Source organism: Marmota marmota, unplaced genomic scaffold (assembly GCF_001458135.2).
Source record: "Marmota marmota marmota unplaced genomic scaffold, marMar, whole genome shotgun sequence".
NCBI classification, from domain to species: Eukaryota; Metazoa; Chordata; class Mammalia; order Rodentia; family Sciuridae; genus Marmota; species Marmota marmota.
In genome coordinates, this window is record NW_025999899.1 from 2,829,695 (window position 1) to 2,846,277 (window position 16,583).

Genomic DNA, 16,583 nt, shown 5'->3' on the forward strand with positions numbered 1-16,583 from the left:
ATCTTAGAATAGTGTTCATATTTCTGCCTGAAAGAAAATGGTTTTAGCGGGCATGGTGGTGCACACCTGTAATCCTAGCTACTTGGAAGGTCGGGGTAGGAAGATCCCAAGTTTGAGGTCAGCCTGGTCAACTTGGCAAGACACGGTCTCAAAGTAAAACTTAGAAAGAGCTGGGGATATAGCTGGTAGAGTGTCCCTAAGTTCAATTCCCCATACTGGAAAAAATATGGTTTTACTGATAAATATTTTGAAGTGTTATTTAATAAATAAAATTAAGGAAAAGCAAAGTAGGGTTGGGGCTGTAGCTCTATGGTAGAGTACTTGCTTAGTATGTGTGAAGCTGTGAGTTCCATCCCCAGCACCACAAAAAAGAAAAAGCAAGAAATGGTATATTCCCTAATGGATTTTATACTATTAGAAATATGAGTGTATTTATTATAAATATTTAAATTTTAAATGTCTACGTGTACCAAATTCTTGGTAATAGAGATACATCATCAAACAAAACAAAGTTCTTACCCTCTTGGAACTTACATGTTAGTGGGGAAGATTGACAATACAGATACACACATACATGAAGGTAATAAGTATTATGAAGAAAGATAATGATTAAAGGAATAGAGAGTGATGGAGACTATTGTTTTAAACAGAATGTTCAGAGACGACCTCTGACTTTAAAATTCTGCAGAGGAGCTAGGCTGCAAGGTTAACGGGTATTAAAGGTAGAAGGCTTTTTTTACTGGTTAATTGTCAACTGAATAAATATAAAAAATATTTATTTTTACATTGAAAATGGTCTTTTTTTTCTTAAGTTGGACACATTGTCTCAGGTAGAAGAAGAGTCTCTGTTAAGAAATGATCTTCGTCCAGCTAACAAACTTGCTAAAGGAAATAGGTTATTCATGAGATTTGCTACAAAAGGTAAAATAAATTTTTTTGGCATTTTTACCTTCAATCAAAAATGATTTATTGTTGAGTGACATCTCTCTCTTTTGAAAAGAAGTTAGATCAAGTCATTTCAAGGTTCCCTGTACACTGTGGTATTCTGTGTTTATGAAAAATGGTTTGTAAGCTGAAAGGAATTTCTGACTTTCAAAGTGAAAATCAACTGTTTGTATATGTTGGTGAATTCTGGCCACGGTAAGTTATTTTCTGTTAAAGTGGTTTGCCCTGTGTGCTTTTCAGCCAGTTATCTGAACTATGAAAACTTCTAAAAAATTATCCTGTTAGCTTATTATAGCAATAACATCCTGGTGACATCACTAATATGCCTTTCAGCTCTGATTCTTCTCTAATAAGACTTTTTGCACAATGATTTTTGGTGGGAATTAGAAAATATGTATGTATATGTACATATTTATATATATACATATATGTTCTTTTAATCATTTGAAAGCAAGTTGGCATTAACATCTCTTTACCTCTAAATACTTCAATATGTATTTCTGAAGAATAAGGACATTGTCTTAATCTACAAGCACAGTTATCAAAAATCAGAAGATTTAACTTAATACCATACTTAATACCTAATCCATAGTCCATGTTTAGATTTCATCAGGTCTTCCAAAAATAGGTCCTTCATGGATTTCCTAACCCCACAGATCTAGGATCTACTCCAAGATGGAGTATTTAGGTATGTCATTTGTCTTTTTAGTCTCCCTTAATCTGGAACTACTCCTTCACTTTGTTTTCCTTGACTGAGAAATTTTTAGAGTATATAGGCTCATTATTTTATAGACTGTCCCCCAGTTTGGATATGTTTAATATTTTCTTCCAATTAAATTCATATCATTTTGAGGCAAGAATACTACAGAAGTGATTATGTGTCATTTTTAGTGGGTTGTATAGGAGGAGGTACATGAAAGTTATTCTTCCCATTCTCAAAGATATTAACATTATTTACTTAGTTAAGGTAATGATTTCCTGTTTTTCCAACTGTAAAGTTAACTATTTTTCTGTTTGTAATTAAAACAGTTGTGGAGAGATACTTTGAGATTATATGAATAGCTTGTTGCTTATTGCACTTACATGCAGTAGCTTTAGCATCCATTAATGGTTATTTCTTTATTAGTTGGCAGTCTACTCTAGGGAAGAATTTTCTTTTTTACCTGTTTATGTATTTGTTTATTTACTCATATCAGTTTAGACTTGGATTTTTATTCAATAAGCCATAATCCATAGCTGTCATCATTTTGTTTCACAAATTGTCTTGGATTTGGTCCACTAAAGCTCCTTCAAGCTGTATTTTGATATTCCCACAGTTCTTTGAGCACTTGCTTACTTGCAATACAACAAAACATCTTATTTTTCAAGACTTAATTTGTACTTCACCTTCCCAGAACTGAAATCAGCCATTTCTTCAGGGAGCTGGTTCGCATGGTCTTCTGGGGAATAATATAGGGGAAGTACACATACTGATAGATGATGTCCCGTTTTCCTGTAGCACTGGATACATTTACAGTGTTGTTTGTCCTTTGCAATCAGAGAGTGCCCAAGCAGCTGTTGAAGGCCTTTATATTACTGCTTTGACCAACCACCTTCCTTTCCTGTTAACTAGCATTTTAATGTGACAAATGTGATCTTTTCCACATTTACTCATTTGAATGTTTTTTTGAATATATTTGAAATGTTTGGTACTTAATTTTGTTTTCTTGAAGTCAGTTTGAGGAAAATAAAAATAAGCTAGAAAAAAAAAGATTTATTCAATATGTGAAATTATGCGCTGGGGTTGTGGATCAGAGGTAGAGCGCTTGCCTAGCATGAGTGAGGCACTGGGTTAGATCTAAAGATATTGTGTCTGCCTATAACTAAAACATAAATATTAAAAAAATATGTGAAATTATGTTGTTTTATTCTTTAACCCTTGTTCTGTGTTATTGAAGTGTTTGTCATTCAGAAATGAGTATCATCCCTCTAAGGACTACAAAAGTGTTATCTCTTCTAAAAGAAACCTCTCATGCCTCTTAGAACCTTGTATCTTGTATCTTGTTTATTTTTTGTAGTATTTCTTCTGCCAAGTTAGTCAGCTCCTAAACAGCAGCTTAACCTCAGCCATCTGTGTATTTTACTCCACCTCCTCCACACTTGCATTGCCTTAGTGAACACTCAGAGAGCAAATGTTTATAGGGGCTCTGTCCTTTTTTTTTTTTGGGAGATTGCACTGATCAGATCCAAGCTACGGGAAAACATGTACTTTTAAAAACCATTCAACGTTGCCTTTATGACCAGGAATTCCTAGCTAACTGTTTTAATTAATTTTTAGATGACAAAAAGGAACTTGGAGCAGCCAGAAGAAGTCAGTATTACATGAAATATGGGAATCCAAATTACGGAGGCATGAAAGGAATTCTTAGCAATTCTTGGTGAGTCCCAAACCTTTAAAATACAGTCGTTTATATAGTAATTAAGCTTTTCTTAATCGTTCAGTTGGTATTCTGTAGTGAAATGTAAAAACCCTTTGTGGACTGAAAAAGGAAGACGAGAAAAAAGAATTCAAGCTTCTTAACTGTGGTGAATGATACGAGAATGCTGTGCTGTTTCATTTAAAATATCTGTTTCAGGGCTGGGGATATGGCTCAAGCGGTAGCGCGCTTGCCTGGCATGCGTGTGGCCCGGGTTCGATCCTCAGCACCACATACAAACAAAGATGTTGTCTACCGAAAACTGAAATAATAAATAAATAAATATTAAAAAATAAATAAATAAATAAATAAATAAAATATCTGTTTCAGCACCTACTATTGTGTCATTGTGTAGTTGGAATGAATTAGTAGATTTCAGAATCCTTCCTTTTGATTTCTGATTATGTGCTTATTTTGGCAATGTTCCAGGAAGCGAAGATATCATTCCCGTCGCATTCAGCGGGATGTGATCAAGAAGAGAGCCCTGATTGGGGATGATGTTGGCTTGACGTCATATAAACACCGACATTCCGGTAGTTGCCTGCTCAGCTCTTGGGTAGACACATGTTTGGCTCTCGAAATCATATTTTTATTCTTAATACAGTCTTTTAAGGTTCCACACTTTATCATCCTCTCTTCCTTGCCCTCACCCTCTGCCAACATATAGGAAAGTAAGTCATGTCACAATTAATTTTTAAATTGCCCGTGCAAAGAGGTCAAATGATTTTATAAAACTGTTCTAACAAAAAAGGCCAAATGTAACATAGGGAAAGCTAAATAAAACTTTTCTTAGAAACCTAATTTTTCTACTATTAATATCAACAACTGCATGAAAAATAATTTTTTAAATTATCTGATCAAATGGGCAGATTTTATTGTTCCTTTTCTGATAATGTAAATAGGCTGTTATGTTGAGTGCTTTATGCTTATTGATTTGTGCCCATGAGTACCACAGAAAAATGGGATATCATGACTTGGGTCTTTCTCTTTCTTTTTTCTTCATGCTTATTTAGTAAATTAATCATTTTCTTAATGTTTTATGAAGATTTGTTTTTATTTGAACTTAATGTGTGGAATCTTCTACATGTTTATAGAACTAGTCAAGTCATCATACAAACAGAAAAACATGTACACTTATATCACTGGAATGGGATAGGAAGAGGTGAAGTCTATATATTTTTACTTAATGAGTTTGAAATCTGAGTATTAATAATGCGTATGTTTTTCTATTATACTTTTCCAATTTCAGTTAAGATATCCACTCTTTATGCTAAAGAAATTAAAAAGTAAATTGCCCCTAATTCTGGTCCCTAATATAACAACTGATTTCATTTTATATTTTTCCCATGTTTATTTTCATAATAAATATTTATAATTCTATAAATATATATTTTATATTCACTTATTATAAGCATTTTTCCATAAACTTTAAAATTAATAATTGACTTTCAGTAATTGGTGTGGTTGTGTGCTATGAAGTCACTGCAAACATTAAAATAGTAAATACTAACAATACGAAGCCTCAGGTCACGCTATTTTCATCAGCTGTTTAAAGATACATTAGTTTACATATATTGTTGATTAATTAACAGTGAATTCACAGCCAACAACAGTACTTTAACTTAGGCCTAAATGAGGCTTATCTAACACATGTATTTACTTTACTCTTTAAGTCATATCACAGCCTTCTTGCACTTAACAACAACACTAAAAATGCTGTGCTGTTTCATTTTCACCAACAAAAAGCATAAGAAGCAGAAAAATAAGACAGTCAGTAGACTATAAAAAGGATGTTTCTTACAGTATGAGAGATGAAACAAAAAAGTAGAGTGTTGCTTTGTTTGACCTCTGCTGGAAACAAACTCATCCAGTGACTCAAATTTCTTGGTTGCTCTGCACGTGTCTGCAAATTACCTTGAAAGTACCCCAAATATTGACTTAGGGTTATAAGTAATTTTGACAGATTTGCAAATACAGAACTTGTAAATAATGAGAATTGACTGTAATTTAAATAATTTTATATATAATATTCCATTAAGCTGCTAGATCATACTTTACCCAACCATTCTCTTCTGGACATCAGAATGGTGTCTGGTTTGGCTCTGTTATAGATAATGCTCCAATAAATCTCAGGGGTGGGAATTTTTCTCCTTTGTAGAATAGAAAATCACATTTACTAGTTTTAGCTAAGCTTTTCCTAATGTCTTTTGGTTAAATTTCTTCAGCATTAGTGAATGTTCCTGAGGAACCTATTGAGGAGGAAGAAGAGGAGGAAGAGGAGGAGGAGGAAGACCAGGACATGGATGCAGATGACAGGGTGGTGGTAGAGTACCATGAGGAGCTTCCAGCTCTTAAGCAGACCCGGGAGCGGAGTGTGTCTAGGCGGTCCAGTGCCAGCAGCTCAGACTCAGATGAAATGGACTATGATCTAGAACTGAAAATGATTTCCACTCCCTCACCAAAGAAAAGCATGAAAATGACTATGTATGCCGACGAAGTAGAATCTCAACTGAAAAATATTAGGTAAAAGTGTTTTATCAGTAAAAGTTCCCTGTATTCCTAGACCCTCATGATAACAATTGTTAGCAGTTAAGTGAATAACCTTCTAGTTATTTTATGCATATACATAATATACAATGAAACTATAGGTATATTTGTATAGAAATGATGCTATGGTATTTATATTGTTTGCAGGGTGCTTTTCCCCATTTAATATATTATAGACATCTTGTTTTTTTCAACCACATGTAGTCTATTGTTTGAAAGTATCATGATTCACTTAATTCCTTATTGATGGGCATTTAGGTTTATTTTCTTACTATTTTATTAACTAGATAGATTCCTCAAAGTCTAATTACTATACTAGATTTCCTTCCAGGTTGTACCCACACTACACCTATTACCCATATCTACACCAACCTTAGGTATTCCATTTTTCCTAATCTTTTATGAACAAAAAATATAGTTATTTTAATGTGTACTTTTTTTTACTATTAGGGATGAGCATATTCAGTGACTGCAGATAGTATATCTAAAACTCCCAAGAGTTAAATTCTAGGGATGGTTTATGATGTTCTTGGTGATACATTTGGCGGAAGGGAGAAAGACCTTTAAAGCTGATTGATTTGTTTGTATGGCCTTGTTCACATCATTAGTATTTTTTAAATTAATTTAATTAGGTGTATATGACAGCAGAATGCATTTTGATTCATTTTACATTTCTGTGGTTGTACACGAGTAGTGTCACACCATATATACAGTCATACATGTACCTAGGTAATGATGTCCGTCTCATTCCACCATGTTTCCTACCCCCATGCACCCTCCTTACCCTCCTCCCCTTTGTCCAAAGTTCCTCCATTTTTCCCATGCATCCCCCCTCCCCATTATGAATCAGCATCCACTTATCAGAGAGAACATTCAGCCTTTGGTTTTTTGGGATTGGCTTACTTTGCTTAGCATGATGTTCTCCAACTCCACCCATTTACCTGTGAATACCAAAATTTTATTCTCTTTTATTGCTGAGTAATATTCCATTTTGTGTGATTACCACAGTTTCCTTATCCATTTATCTATTGAAGGGCATCTAGGTTGCTTCCACAGTTTAGCTATTGTGAATTGAGCTGCTATGAACCTGGTGTGGCTGCGTTACTATAGTATGCTGATTTTCTGTTTCTATAAGGAATGACATTGGGATTTTAATTGGAGTCACATTGAATCTGTATAGTGTTTTGGGTAGTATGGCCATTTTGACAATATTAATTTTGCCTATCCAAGAGCATGGGAAATCTTTTCCATCTTCTAAGATCTTCTTCAATTTCTTTCTTTAGTCTTCTGTAGTTGTCATCGTAGAGGTCTTTCACCTCTTTTGTTAAGTTGATTCCCAAGTATTTTATTTTTTTGAGGCTGCTATGAATGGGGTAGTTTTCCTAATTTCTCTTTCAGAAGATTTCATCACTGATGTATAGCAATGCATTTGATTTATGGGTATCAATTTTATATCCTGTTACTTTGCTGAATTCATTAATTCTAGAAGTTTTCTGGTGGAGTTTTTGGATCCTTTAAGTATAGAATCATGTTAGCAAATAATGATAGTTTGAGTTCTTCTTGAATTCACATCATTATTTTTAATTTTCATAGAACTTCCTAATAGAGCTACTGGCAGAATAATGTTGGTACATAGCATGGTAGTAGAACTTGTTGACAGAGAAGTCTGCCCTTTAAAGAAGGGGATTATAGACTCTATATGTGTTGACTACAGCCAGATCACATTCTAGGTGAGCAGAAGCTCTTTGCAGGCCTCAGTTTAACATTTGTTTGTCCCAGAAGAAGGGTGCTTATAGTTATGTACTCTGTGATAGTGTATGGGTATCATGAGTGGAACTCACCATGGGAAACAGCATTCTGCTCACCCTTACTAGTCTCTTCACAGCAAGATGATCTTGGTTTTCCTTAGTAAGTTATAATCGTATGTGGTATTTGTAAGTGAATGTTGGCCATATTGGGTTGCGTCTCTTAAGTTGTTTTTTCTAGAGTATGAGATTATTGCTTGGGCTTTATTTCATAGTTGAAGTTGACTAACTGTGCACTTTACTTTTTTTTTTAAAGGAACTCCATGAGGGCAGATAGTATATCCACGAGCAATATAAAAAACAGAATTGGTAACAAATTGCCACCTGAGAAATTTGCAGATGTCAGACACCTGTTAGATGAAAAACGCCAGCACTCCCGTCCACGGCCACCAGTCAGCAGTACTAAATCAGGTATCTTTCTTCATTTATGTTCCTGGGCTTCATTCTGAGCTCCAGAGAGCAAACTGGAGCAAGGATAGGTTTTTCGATAAAACTTTGCTGTTTTGAACTGATTTAAATTTCTGTTCATCATGTCAAAATTTTGGTTTTATATTGGAATTTCAGGACATGAAAAATAATTGGACTTTGGCAAAACTAGCTTTTAATATTTTTGTCCAAAATAATTATTTTACTCTTTATGTCATTGGTATACATTGTATGCAAGAATAGTAGAAATTAAATTGGGTAGTTTTATAAATAGTTAAGAGTTTAAACTAGACCATTTATGCATGCATTCATATAGCAGGTATGCAGTTGTGCTTGCTGTCAGGCCTGGGTTAGAAGCTGGCATGTAAGAAATCTTTGGAAAACTACAAAACCATCATAGATCTACTGGGAGAATTGTGGAAGGCTTCTTAGAGGAAATGGTTTATGTGTTCTAGAAAGATAACTTGAGGGTGGAGTAGGGTGGGTTAGAGAGTTAAGTAAATAATGAGAACCTGAACTAGGTCAGGGACAGCAGAGACAGAAACGGTGAGAACATCCTATTCTCAGTCTTGGGAAGGAAGACTTGGTGCTGGGAAGTAAGGGGGAAAAGGCAGAGAAACATAGAGGGGGCTCAGCCTGAGTGATCAGGGAGATAAATGGGTGCCTCTCTCTGGGAGCAGTTTAAGTAAAATGGGCAAGAGCCCCAGCACAAGGCTTTTGCTAATGAATGTCACTAGTGTTGTTGCTGTTAGGGGGAACCAGTTCAAATAGCTTTGTGAGGAGGGGTAAGAGGAAAAACAAACAAATTCGGCTTGGGACATCTGGCCTTGATCCTTTGCTTTTTGCCAATCTTATTATGTTTACTGGTTAAATGAAATAAGTTTATCGAGAACAACTTATATGTTCAAAGAGTGTGGCTTCTCCCCTTGGGGAACTTGGAGTTTTCATAAGTTATTTAGTCTTGCTTGGTTCCCCCCTGCCAAAAAAAAAGGTGTTTCTGCTTCAGAAATTTTTTTCTGAATTGAGATTTTTCCCGGTGATAGCACCTGCCTCTGAAATTCCCTAGCAAAGTAATATAGATTAATTATGAAGAAAAGAGTCTTTTGGAAGGTTGATTATGTCTGGTCCTATGTCCTCACTCAGGGAGATTTGGTACCAGGTCTATAAGAAATTTTAGGTTAACAGTACAAGTAATGAAACACGCACATTTGATCACTGTAGTACTTTTTTCTTTTTCCAGATATACGACAGCGGTTAGGAAAAAGACCATATTCTCCAGAAAAGGCTTTTAGTAGTAACCCAGTGGTTCGGAGAGAGCCCTCTTCAGATGTACATAGTAGGCTAGGTGTTCCCAGGCAAGATATTAAAGGCCTCTACTCTGATACTCGGGAGAAGAAATCAGGTAGGTAACCTTAAAACTGATGGGAATGGGAATTGGACAAGAGTAGAGGGAAGGAGCATCACTTGCTACAAATAAATTATTTTTCTCTTCCATTATCATCATTGTGGTCATGGTTATTGTCATCATCATCATAAGGCTAACAAGAAAGTTTAGACAGTAGAAAAGAATACATACCCCTGCTTCTTTTAGATTAGCACAGTTCTTTTTAGTTTCATGTATGTATTCCAGTCTTGTCCATATACATATCCTATTCTTTTTATATGGTATTTTATTGTAATTATTTTTCCACATTGTTATACTCTTCATAAATTAAACTTTTAATTGCTTTATAGAGTATCTGCATGATAAAATTCTAAACACGTATTTTTCTCTTGTTAGATTTTAATAAAGTATACTTTAAAAAATGAATGGACATATGCTGAAAATAGTTTACAGGCCCCCCTCAATTTGCAGAATGTTAGAGCTACAATTTCCTGGCAGAGTGAAGCAGCACACAGTGTGGTGAGTCTCACCCAGTCTGGGCAGGTGTGGCAGGGAATAGCCTCTCATGTGCTGGACATGGGGGCACCTGCTCCTAGCAGTAAGGATCTCCCATTCAGTCCTGACCCCTTCATTTGCAAGCAGGAGCTGCTGCAGCCAGGGAAGTGAGATTTTTTTTTTTTTTTTTTTTTAAGCCTTGGCTGTACAGTGGTTCCAAGTGTTACAGATATTAATATCTCTTGCATGTCAGGGGTTTGTCAGTGCCCCTGCTTCCTCAGAACTACTCTGGATCTCAGCATTGGCTGCCAAACTAAAATGCCTTCTCACCCAAACAGGTAGCTTATGGACTCGCTTAGGATCTGCACCCAAGACCAAAGAAAAGAATATGAAAAAAGTGGATCACAGGTCACCTGGCACTGAGGAAGATGACTCCGAGCTACAAAGGGCGTGGGGGGCTCTGATTAAGGAGAAAGAACAGTCTCGCCAAAAGAAGAGCCGGTTAGATAACTTACCATCTCTCCAGATTGAAGTTAGTCGGGAAAGCAGCTCTGGTTCAGAGGCAGAGTCTTGATGCCCCCAGGGCCTTGCAGCTGCCTAAAGCCTGACATTCTTGCGCAGGGTAGGGTGCGCGGTAGGAACCTGCCCTGCAGGAGTTGGTGCCCCCCCCTGCTCCTACTCATACAGTCACCCTCAGCTCTTGCTGCTTCAGCAAGTTTTCTTAAGAATGTGACAAGTTTTGAAGGGCATCTCTCTTTTGCTGCAGTTATAGTTTTGGGCCCTCAATTCTTTCCCCACTACCCCACAAGCTTTACCCTTTGAGAAAAAGGCAGCCCTGCAGATTTTGTAGACATTTTTCTTAATATTTTTAACATTGTGTCTTTTAAAAAGAAATGTTTTACACAGTTCATCCAAAGAGCAGAGAACTGAACTTCTCACTATTGCCTTGGCCCTGACAGCTGTTACCAGCACCCTTTTCCCAAGAAAAGTCAATTCCCAGGTGCTTATTGGACAGCCTCCGAGGGGGAAGATGAGGGAAACTGCCAGCTCACCCTTCCAGGACCGTAATGTGGGGGTCGAATCTCGTGGACCTGACCTCAGAGGTACACCAGTGCCGCCCAGGTAGATAAGAGACGCAGCATCAATCGCGCTTCCGTTCCTCCCTTGGGAATTTCTGTTAGAGGCCTCTTACTGGCTGTCAGCTTGATGTGAAGATAAAGTTCAGTGCTGTGGGATTTTTAGGAACAAAAAACTGTGACTTCTGGATTTGGGGTTGATTTTTGTGCTAGGGGTGGGGTCATGGGTTAACGTTGAACAATTTTTTAAGTCTGTATTATGTTTTAAAAATATTAATGATTTAAAAGTTTAAATTTTTAATTTTTATATGTGGAAGTTTCTCCTGTTGGCTACAGGGAAGTTCAAGTGGTGTCTTCTTTGTGCTGTTAAATATATATTATATACTTTAGAAGAAGACAAAGAGAGGAGTCTCATTATTTTTAAATGATCCTAAGTGTATGGTCTGTTTTTTGTACATAGAATTTAACTTGCTTTTTGGCCACTGTAGAAAAAAAAAAAAAATCCATCCATCTGAGATGGGATCTTGTTTATTATCACTTTAGAAGTGAAACATTGATAATTTATTCTTTCTGTCTCTAAGTTGTGGCTGAAGACTTCTTGAAAACTGGCAAATAAGATAATAGTTTCAGAAATTTTTAGTTTATTTTTTAGCTCCTTTCAGATTATTTTACCATAAAAAGGAGGTAGATTATTTTGTCTTCCTGTCTGATTTTTATGTTGAAGTATTTAATACCATATTCTTCTACAGGCTTAAAAGTTGCATTTCACTTCACTTCATTAGAACTTGGGAGTTAAAGAGATAGTAAGTAGTAAGGCTTTAATCCCTTTTGTGATGCTACAATTCTTCACTTGCCCGGATTGTTCCAAACCCAGTGCAACCCTGGATCCTGGAGATTTTGTGGCTGAGTTGATGTCATATTGGTAGTTGATTACACTGTGATGCTAATAAATGCAGAACAGTGTTGTTAATAAAGAGAGTAAAGGCTGTGAGTCTTGAGGGCTGTAATGAAAACTGTATTATACTATATTTTGTTGGTTAATCTGCTTTTTTTCCTCCCTTTAGAAAGATGAGATCATATAACCAAGGCATATTTCGGCTTCCTAGGATTCTAGGAAAGAGGTGGTTCTGACTTCTTTGCCAGTGGAGACAGGCCCCTGTGATTTCCCAGCTCAACTCTACTTGCCTTGTGAAGCACTCAGCTCAGAGCCAGGTTCTTAGGAAGAGGATTTCAGGGTTTGGGGGATTGGTAGAGTTAGAAGTGCAAGGCCTGTGAGTCAGATACCTGTGTGCCAACTGCTGGCTCTGCTCCATGGACCTGGGCCTTAATTTTACACCTAGCAAATGAATGAGCTTCTGGCTTTGTTGGAGCATCTCAGTGGCGTTTTACTCTTCCCAAAGCTGCCTTTGCAGTGGACTATTCAGTACTGCTTTGTGTTGTAGGTGGCCAAAGAGTCAAAGAAACAATGGCAGCCATGAGGTTGTGGATAGGGACTTATCCCTATCCTATCATAGTCTCTGGTTCTACTGATGAGTTAATGATATCCTTGTGGTTTCCTAACTGACATGGTCTCTATAGGGTTTAGAAAATTCCCCTTCAGAGACTTTCCTTTTTTTGTTTCCCAATAGGAGTTCAACTCGTCTGCTCTATGGCTTTTTAGAACTCTTTAATCTCCTAAATTTACTGGCTTCTCTGCCTCTCTCACTCTACAGCCACTCAGGTCTTGCAGTGTCCCAAGTGTGCCGTGGATGCTCAGCCCTATCTTTGGAGCTTTGGAGTGAGAGGATGGGCCTGGTGCACCTCTGTGATCACAGAGACTCTGGAGGCTAAGGCAGGAGATCCCTAGTTTGAGGCCATCCTTAGCAACTTAGTGAGACCCTGACTCAAAATAAAAAAATTGTGCCAGGGATGTAGCTCAGCAGTAAATATTTCCTGGATTCAATCCTTAGTATTGGGGAAAACAAAAACAAAAATGGGCAGGACAGTGGGGACAGATTGGCGAGCACTCTGGCATGTTTTTCTCTGGGGCACTCTCTGTACATGAAGGCAGTAGGGCTACATGTTTTTTGTATTCCTCTTAGTCTTTACATGTAGGATATTTTAAATACAATTTTGCTGCTTGATAATGACTGCAGATACCTCATTTCAGTTTACCACTCTCCCTCATGGGAGAAGTACTAGGTACCCATGAGAATTTTAAGAGCCTGCCACGAGATGTAAACTATCCTCCCCTGCCACCCACTCCTCCCAGTCTATTTCCATAAATCTGGTCTCCTTGTTTCACTGTGTATTCCATTCCCTCTTCCTTGGCCTCTGCCTGACTGTCCCTCTCCATTCTGCACACTGCAGTTGGGGTAGACGTGTTATTGGCAGCTTAGTTGAGATATGATATGCATAGCATATGATTCACTCATTTACAGTGTATATATACCTCAGTGTTTAGCCATCAGCATAATAAATTTTAGAACATTTCATCACCAAAAAAGAAATGCTGTACTTCTTAGTAGTCATTCCCATTTTTTTCCCTTTCCTAGCCCCTGGCAACTGCTAATCTTTCTGTCTTTATGGATTTGCCTGTTCTGGACATTTTTGTATAAATGGAGTCATATATTCTTTTGCTTATCATATTTTCAAGGTTATCCATGTTGCACTATATCAGCACTTCATTTTTTTAAATTGATAAATGATATTTCATTGTATGGATATACTACATTTTATTTATCCATTCATCAGTAAATGTACATTTGGGTTGTCTCCACTTTTTGGCTATTATGAATAGGTTTCTATGAACATTCATGTATAGGTGTTTTCATGGATATAAGTTTTCTTTATTCTTGGGTTTTTACTTTGGAGTGGAATTGCTGGTCATATGATAACTTTCTGTAATTTTTTGAGAAACTGCCAGGCTGTTTTCCTAAGTAGCTGTGTCTTTTCCTTTCTTACCAGCAATGTATGTGGGTTCCAGTTACCCCCACATCTTTGCCAACACTTTGTATTTTCCAATATGAAATGTTGTCTCATTGGTTTTAATTTTCATTTTCCCAATGACCAATCATATTGGGCAATTTTTCATGTGCTTCAGGATGAACTTTTTTTGTGGGGAGGAATACTGGGGATTGGACCCAGGAAGGCTCTACCTCTGAGCTACATTCCCAGCCCTTTTTAAAAATTTGAATACAAGGTCTTGCTAAATTGAGGCTGCTCTCAAACTTTTGATCCTCCTGCCTCATTCTCCTAAATCGCTGGGATTACAGACACGTACCACTGCACCCTACGTGGAATGAACTTTCTTAAATATAAATCTGATCCTGTGTTTCCTCTGCTTGAAATCTTTCTAGAGCTTCACCATTACTTTTGGAATAAATTCTTGTCCTTTGATAGCTTATAAAGCTGGTCAAGATCTAGCCTCTGGCATTATTTCTGTCCTGTTCTCCCCATTCTCCCCTGCCTTCTGCTTACTAATTCTCTGGATCTCACCAGCCTTCCAGACTCTGCAGTTTGCCCTCCTACCCCATAACATGTTTACCCCCATTTTCTCCTCCTCCTGCCTCAGCCTTGCCTTCTTTATTCCCCTTATTCTTGAGGTCTTAGGGGCTCTTACAGGAAGTAGCCTAAATTTCCAGAGCCAAAGTACAGGCTCTTTCTGTGTGTCCCATGATATTGCCACAAAGGAGTTGTAGCTGAGTCCAGGGTTAGGTTATAGTCAGCACCTAAGCTGCGTGTGGTGGTGCACATTTATAATCTCAGCAATTCATTTTGAGGGTCTGAGCCAGGAGGATGATGAGTTTGAGGCCAGCCTTAGCAGTTTAGCGAGACCCTGTCTTAAAATAAATCAAAGGGACTAGGGATATAGTTTAGTGGTAAAGTGCCCCTAGGTTTAATCCCAGTACTAAAAAAAAGAAAGGAAAAAGTCATCAGCATCTAAGATCATAATTGAATATAATCGAAATTCCAAGGCAAGTGCCACATTGAAGACCACTATCACAAGGTTCCTTGCAGCTTGCAGTCAGTTTTGTCTGTATGGGAAGAGATCGCTGTTCCTTTGGTTGAGTAACATTTGAAATAGTTGACCTGCAGTTAGAGCCATGTTATACAAACTCACTGATATTTAGGTGTTAGAATCACACTAAGTGAGAAGGTCACTTTTGAGGAGCATGAAACTTTGGAAGGCCACAGAGGCAAAAACTTGCCCAGGCAGTACTGCGTGTTTGGGCTTACTGAGGGAAGGAGAGAAAGATGGAATGGCCAAGCCACTTGAAATTGTTTTTCTTTCTTCTTGTCTTATTTTGGGGGAGGGTACCAGGGATTGAACTCAGGGGCACTCGGCCACAGAGCCACATCCCCAGCCCTATTTTGTATTTATTTAGAGACAAAGTCTCCATAAGTTGCTTAGTGCCTCACTTTTCCTGAGGCTGGCTTTGAATTCACGATCCCCTTGCCTCAGCCTCCCAAGCCGCTGGGATTACAGGAGTGTGCCACAGCGCCTGGCTTCTCCTTGTCTTTTTTTTTTTTAAACTTTATTTTTCGGATAAATACTATTGTGTTAACTAAGTGAAAAGTGTACGTATAATGCAAAATCACTACTGCCCCAATTCAGCACCCTTATACACTGGACTGTAATTTCCTATTCTTAGTTTGTCTGTTTTGCTAGACTGTAAGCTCTGTGAGAGCAGGGACCATGTCAGGCTTGTTCATCAGGGTTTACCCAGTGCCTGCCATCATGGTTGGCACCTAGCAGGTCTTCCATAAACAGCTGCATCCTTGAGGCCCATCCTCTTACAGGCTACTCACATTTCTGCCATGGATGTGCAATGCCTTATTTTCCTGTTTTGTTTTCCATCTAGCCTATAAGCTTGTAACAAAGCACATGTCTCCATGTTGTTTTCTCTGTAGCCTAGCACCAGGAGAGCCCAGAGTAAGTAGTGCTTTACAGGTGTTCAGGAAATAATTGTTATAACCCTGTCCAGATGAATCACCATTATCTGCAGTCTAGCCTATTCTAGATGAGCCCACCAGATACAAAAAGGGGAAAATTATTCAATGGTATAAGAAAAAAAGTTCTCATTACATAGACCTCAGTAAACATCAGATTTTGATGGTTGGGCTATATCTGAGCTGAAGTTTCCCCACCTCCTTAAAGAATTTGCTAGGAAATAATGCAGATAGTTCAGACTGTTTTTTAGAAAAACAGTTCTTCTGCCCTGGGATAGGAGGGAAAGGAAGCTGGCGGGTGAGAGGCATGAAAGAGGGCCTGCTGAGTCAGTTTGTAGCCTCTGGTCCTGTTGGTGAGGAAAGTGACAGCCATCCAGACAGGTGACAAGAAACAGTTTATTCCAGCAGCAGCTCTGTGGCCTAAAGCAACATTCCTCAAACTTATTATGCCGAGCATCCTTTAAGGTCATGATGAAATGCTAACATGCACTTTGGATTACAGTCAACAGCAAATTGT

General features: G+C 37.8%; 2 protein-coding genes across 2 annotated transcripts in view; both read left to right on the forward strand.

Moving 5' to 3' along the window:
• The window catches only part of Ncbp3 (nuclear cap binding subunit 3), a 35,327-nt gene extending 18,850 nt beyond the window's left edge, over positions 1-16,477 (forward strand). The window contains exons 7-14 of the mRNA XM_015505924.2: positions 813-921; positions 3,263-3,362; positions 3,831-3,934; positions 5,627-5,924; positions 8,010-8,164; positions 9,420-9,581; positions 10,397-10,559; positions 11,018-16,477. Of these exons, the coding sequence (XP_015361410.1) occupies positions 813-921; positions 3,263-3,362; positions 3,831-3,934; positions 5,627-5,924; positions 8,010-8,164; positions 9,420-9,581; positions 10,397-10,559; positions 11,018-11,126 (1,200 nt within the window). The 3' untranslated portion in view covers positions 11,127-16,477. The remainder of the gene's footprint in view (positions 1-812; positions 922-3,262; positions 3,363-3,830; positions 3,935-5,626; positions 5,925-8,009; positions 8,165-9,419; positions 9,582-10,396; positions 10,560-11,017) is intronic.
• The window catches only part of Itgae (integrin subunit alpha E), a 66,637-nt gene continuing 61,112 nt past the window's right edge, over positions 11,059-16,583 (forward strand). Inside the window, exon 1 of the mRNA XM_048798403.1 lies at positions 11,059-11,180. Within this exon, the coding sequence (XP_048654360.1) occupies positions 11,126-11,180 (55 nt within the window). The 5' untranslated portion in view covers positions 11,059-11,125. The remainder of the gene's footprint in view (positions 11,181-16,583) is intronic.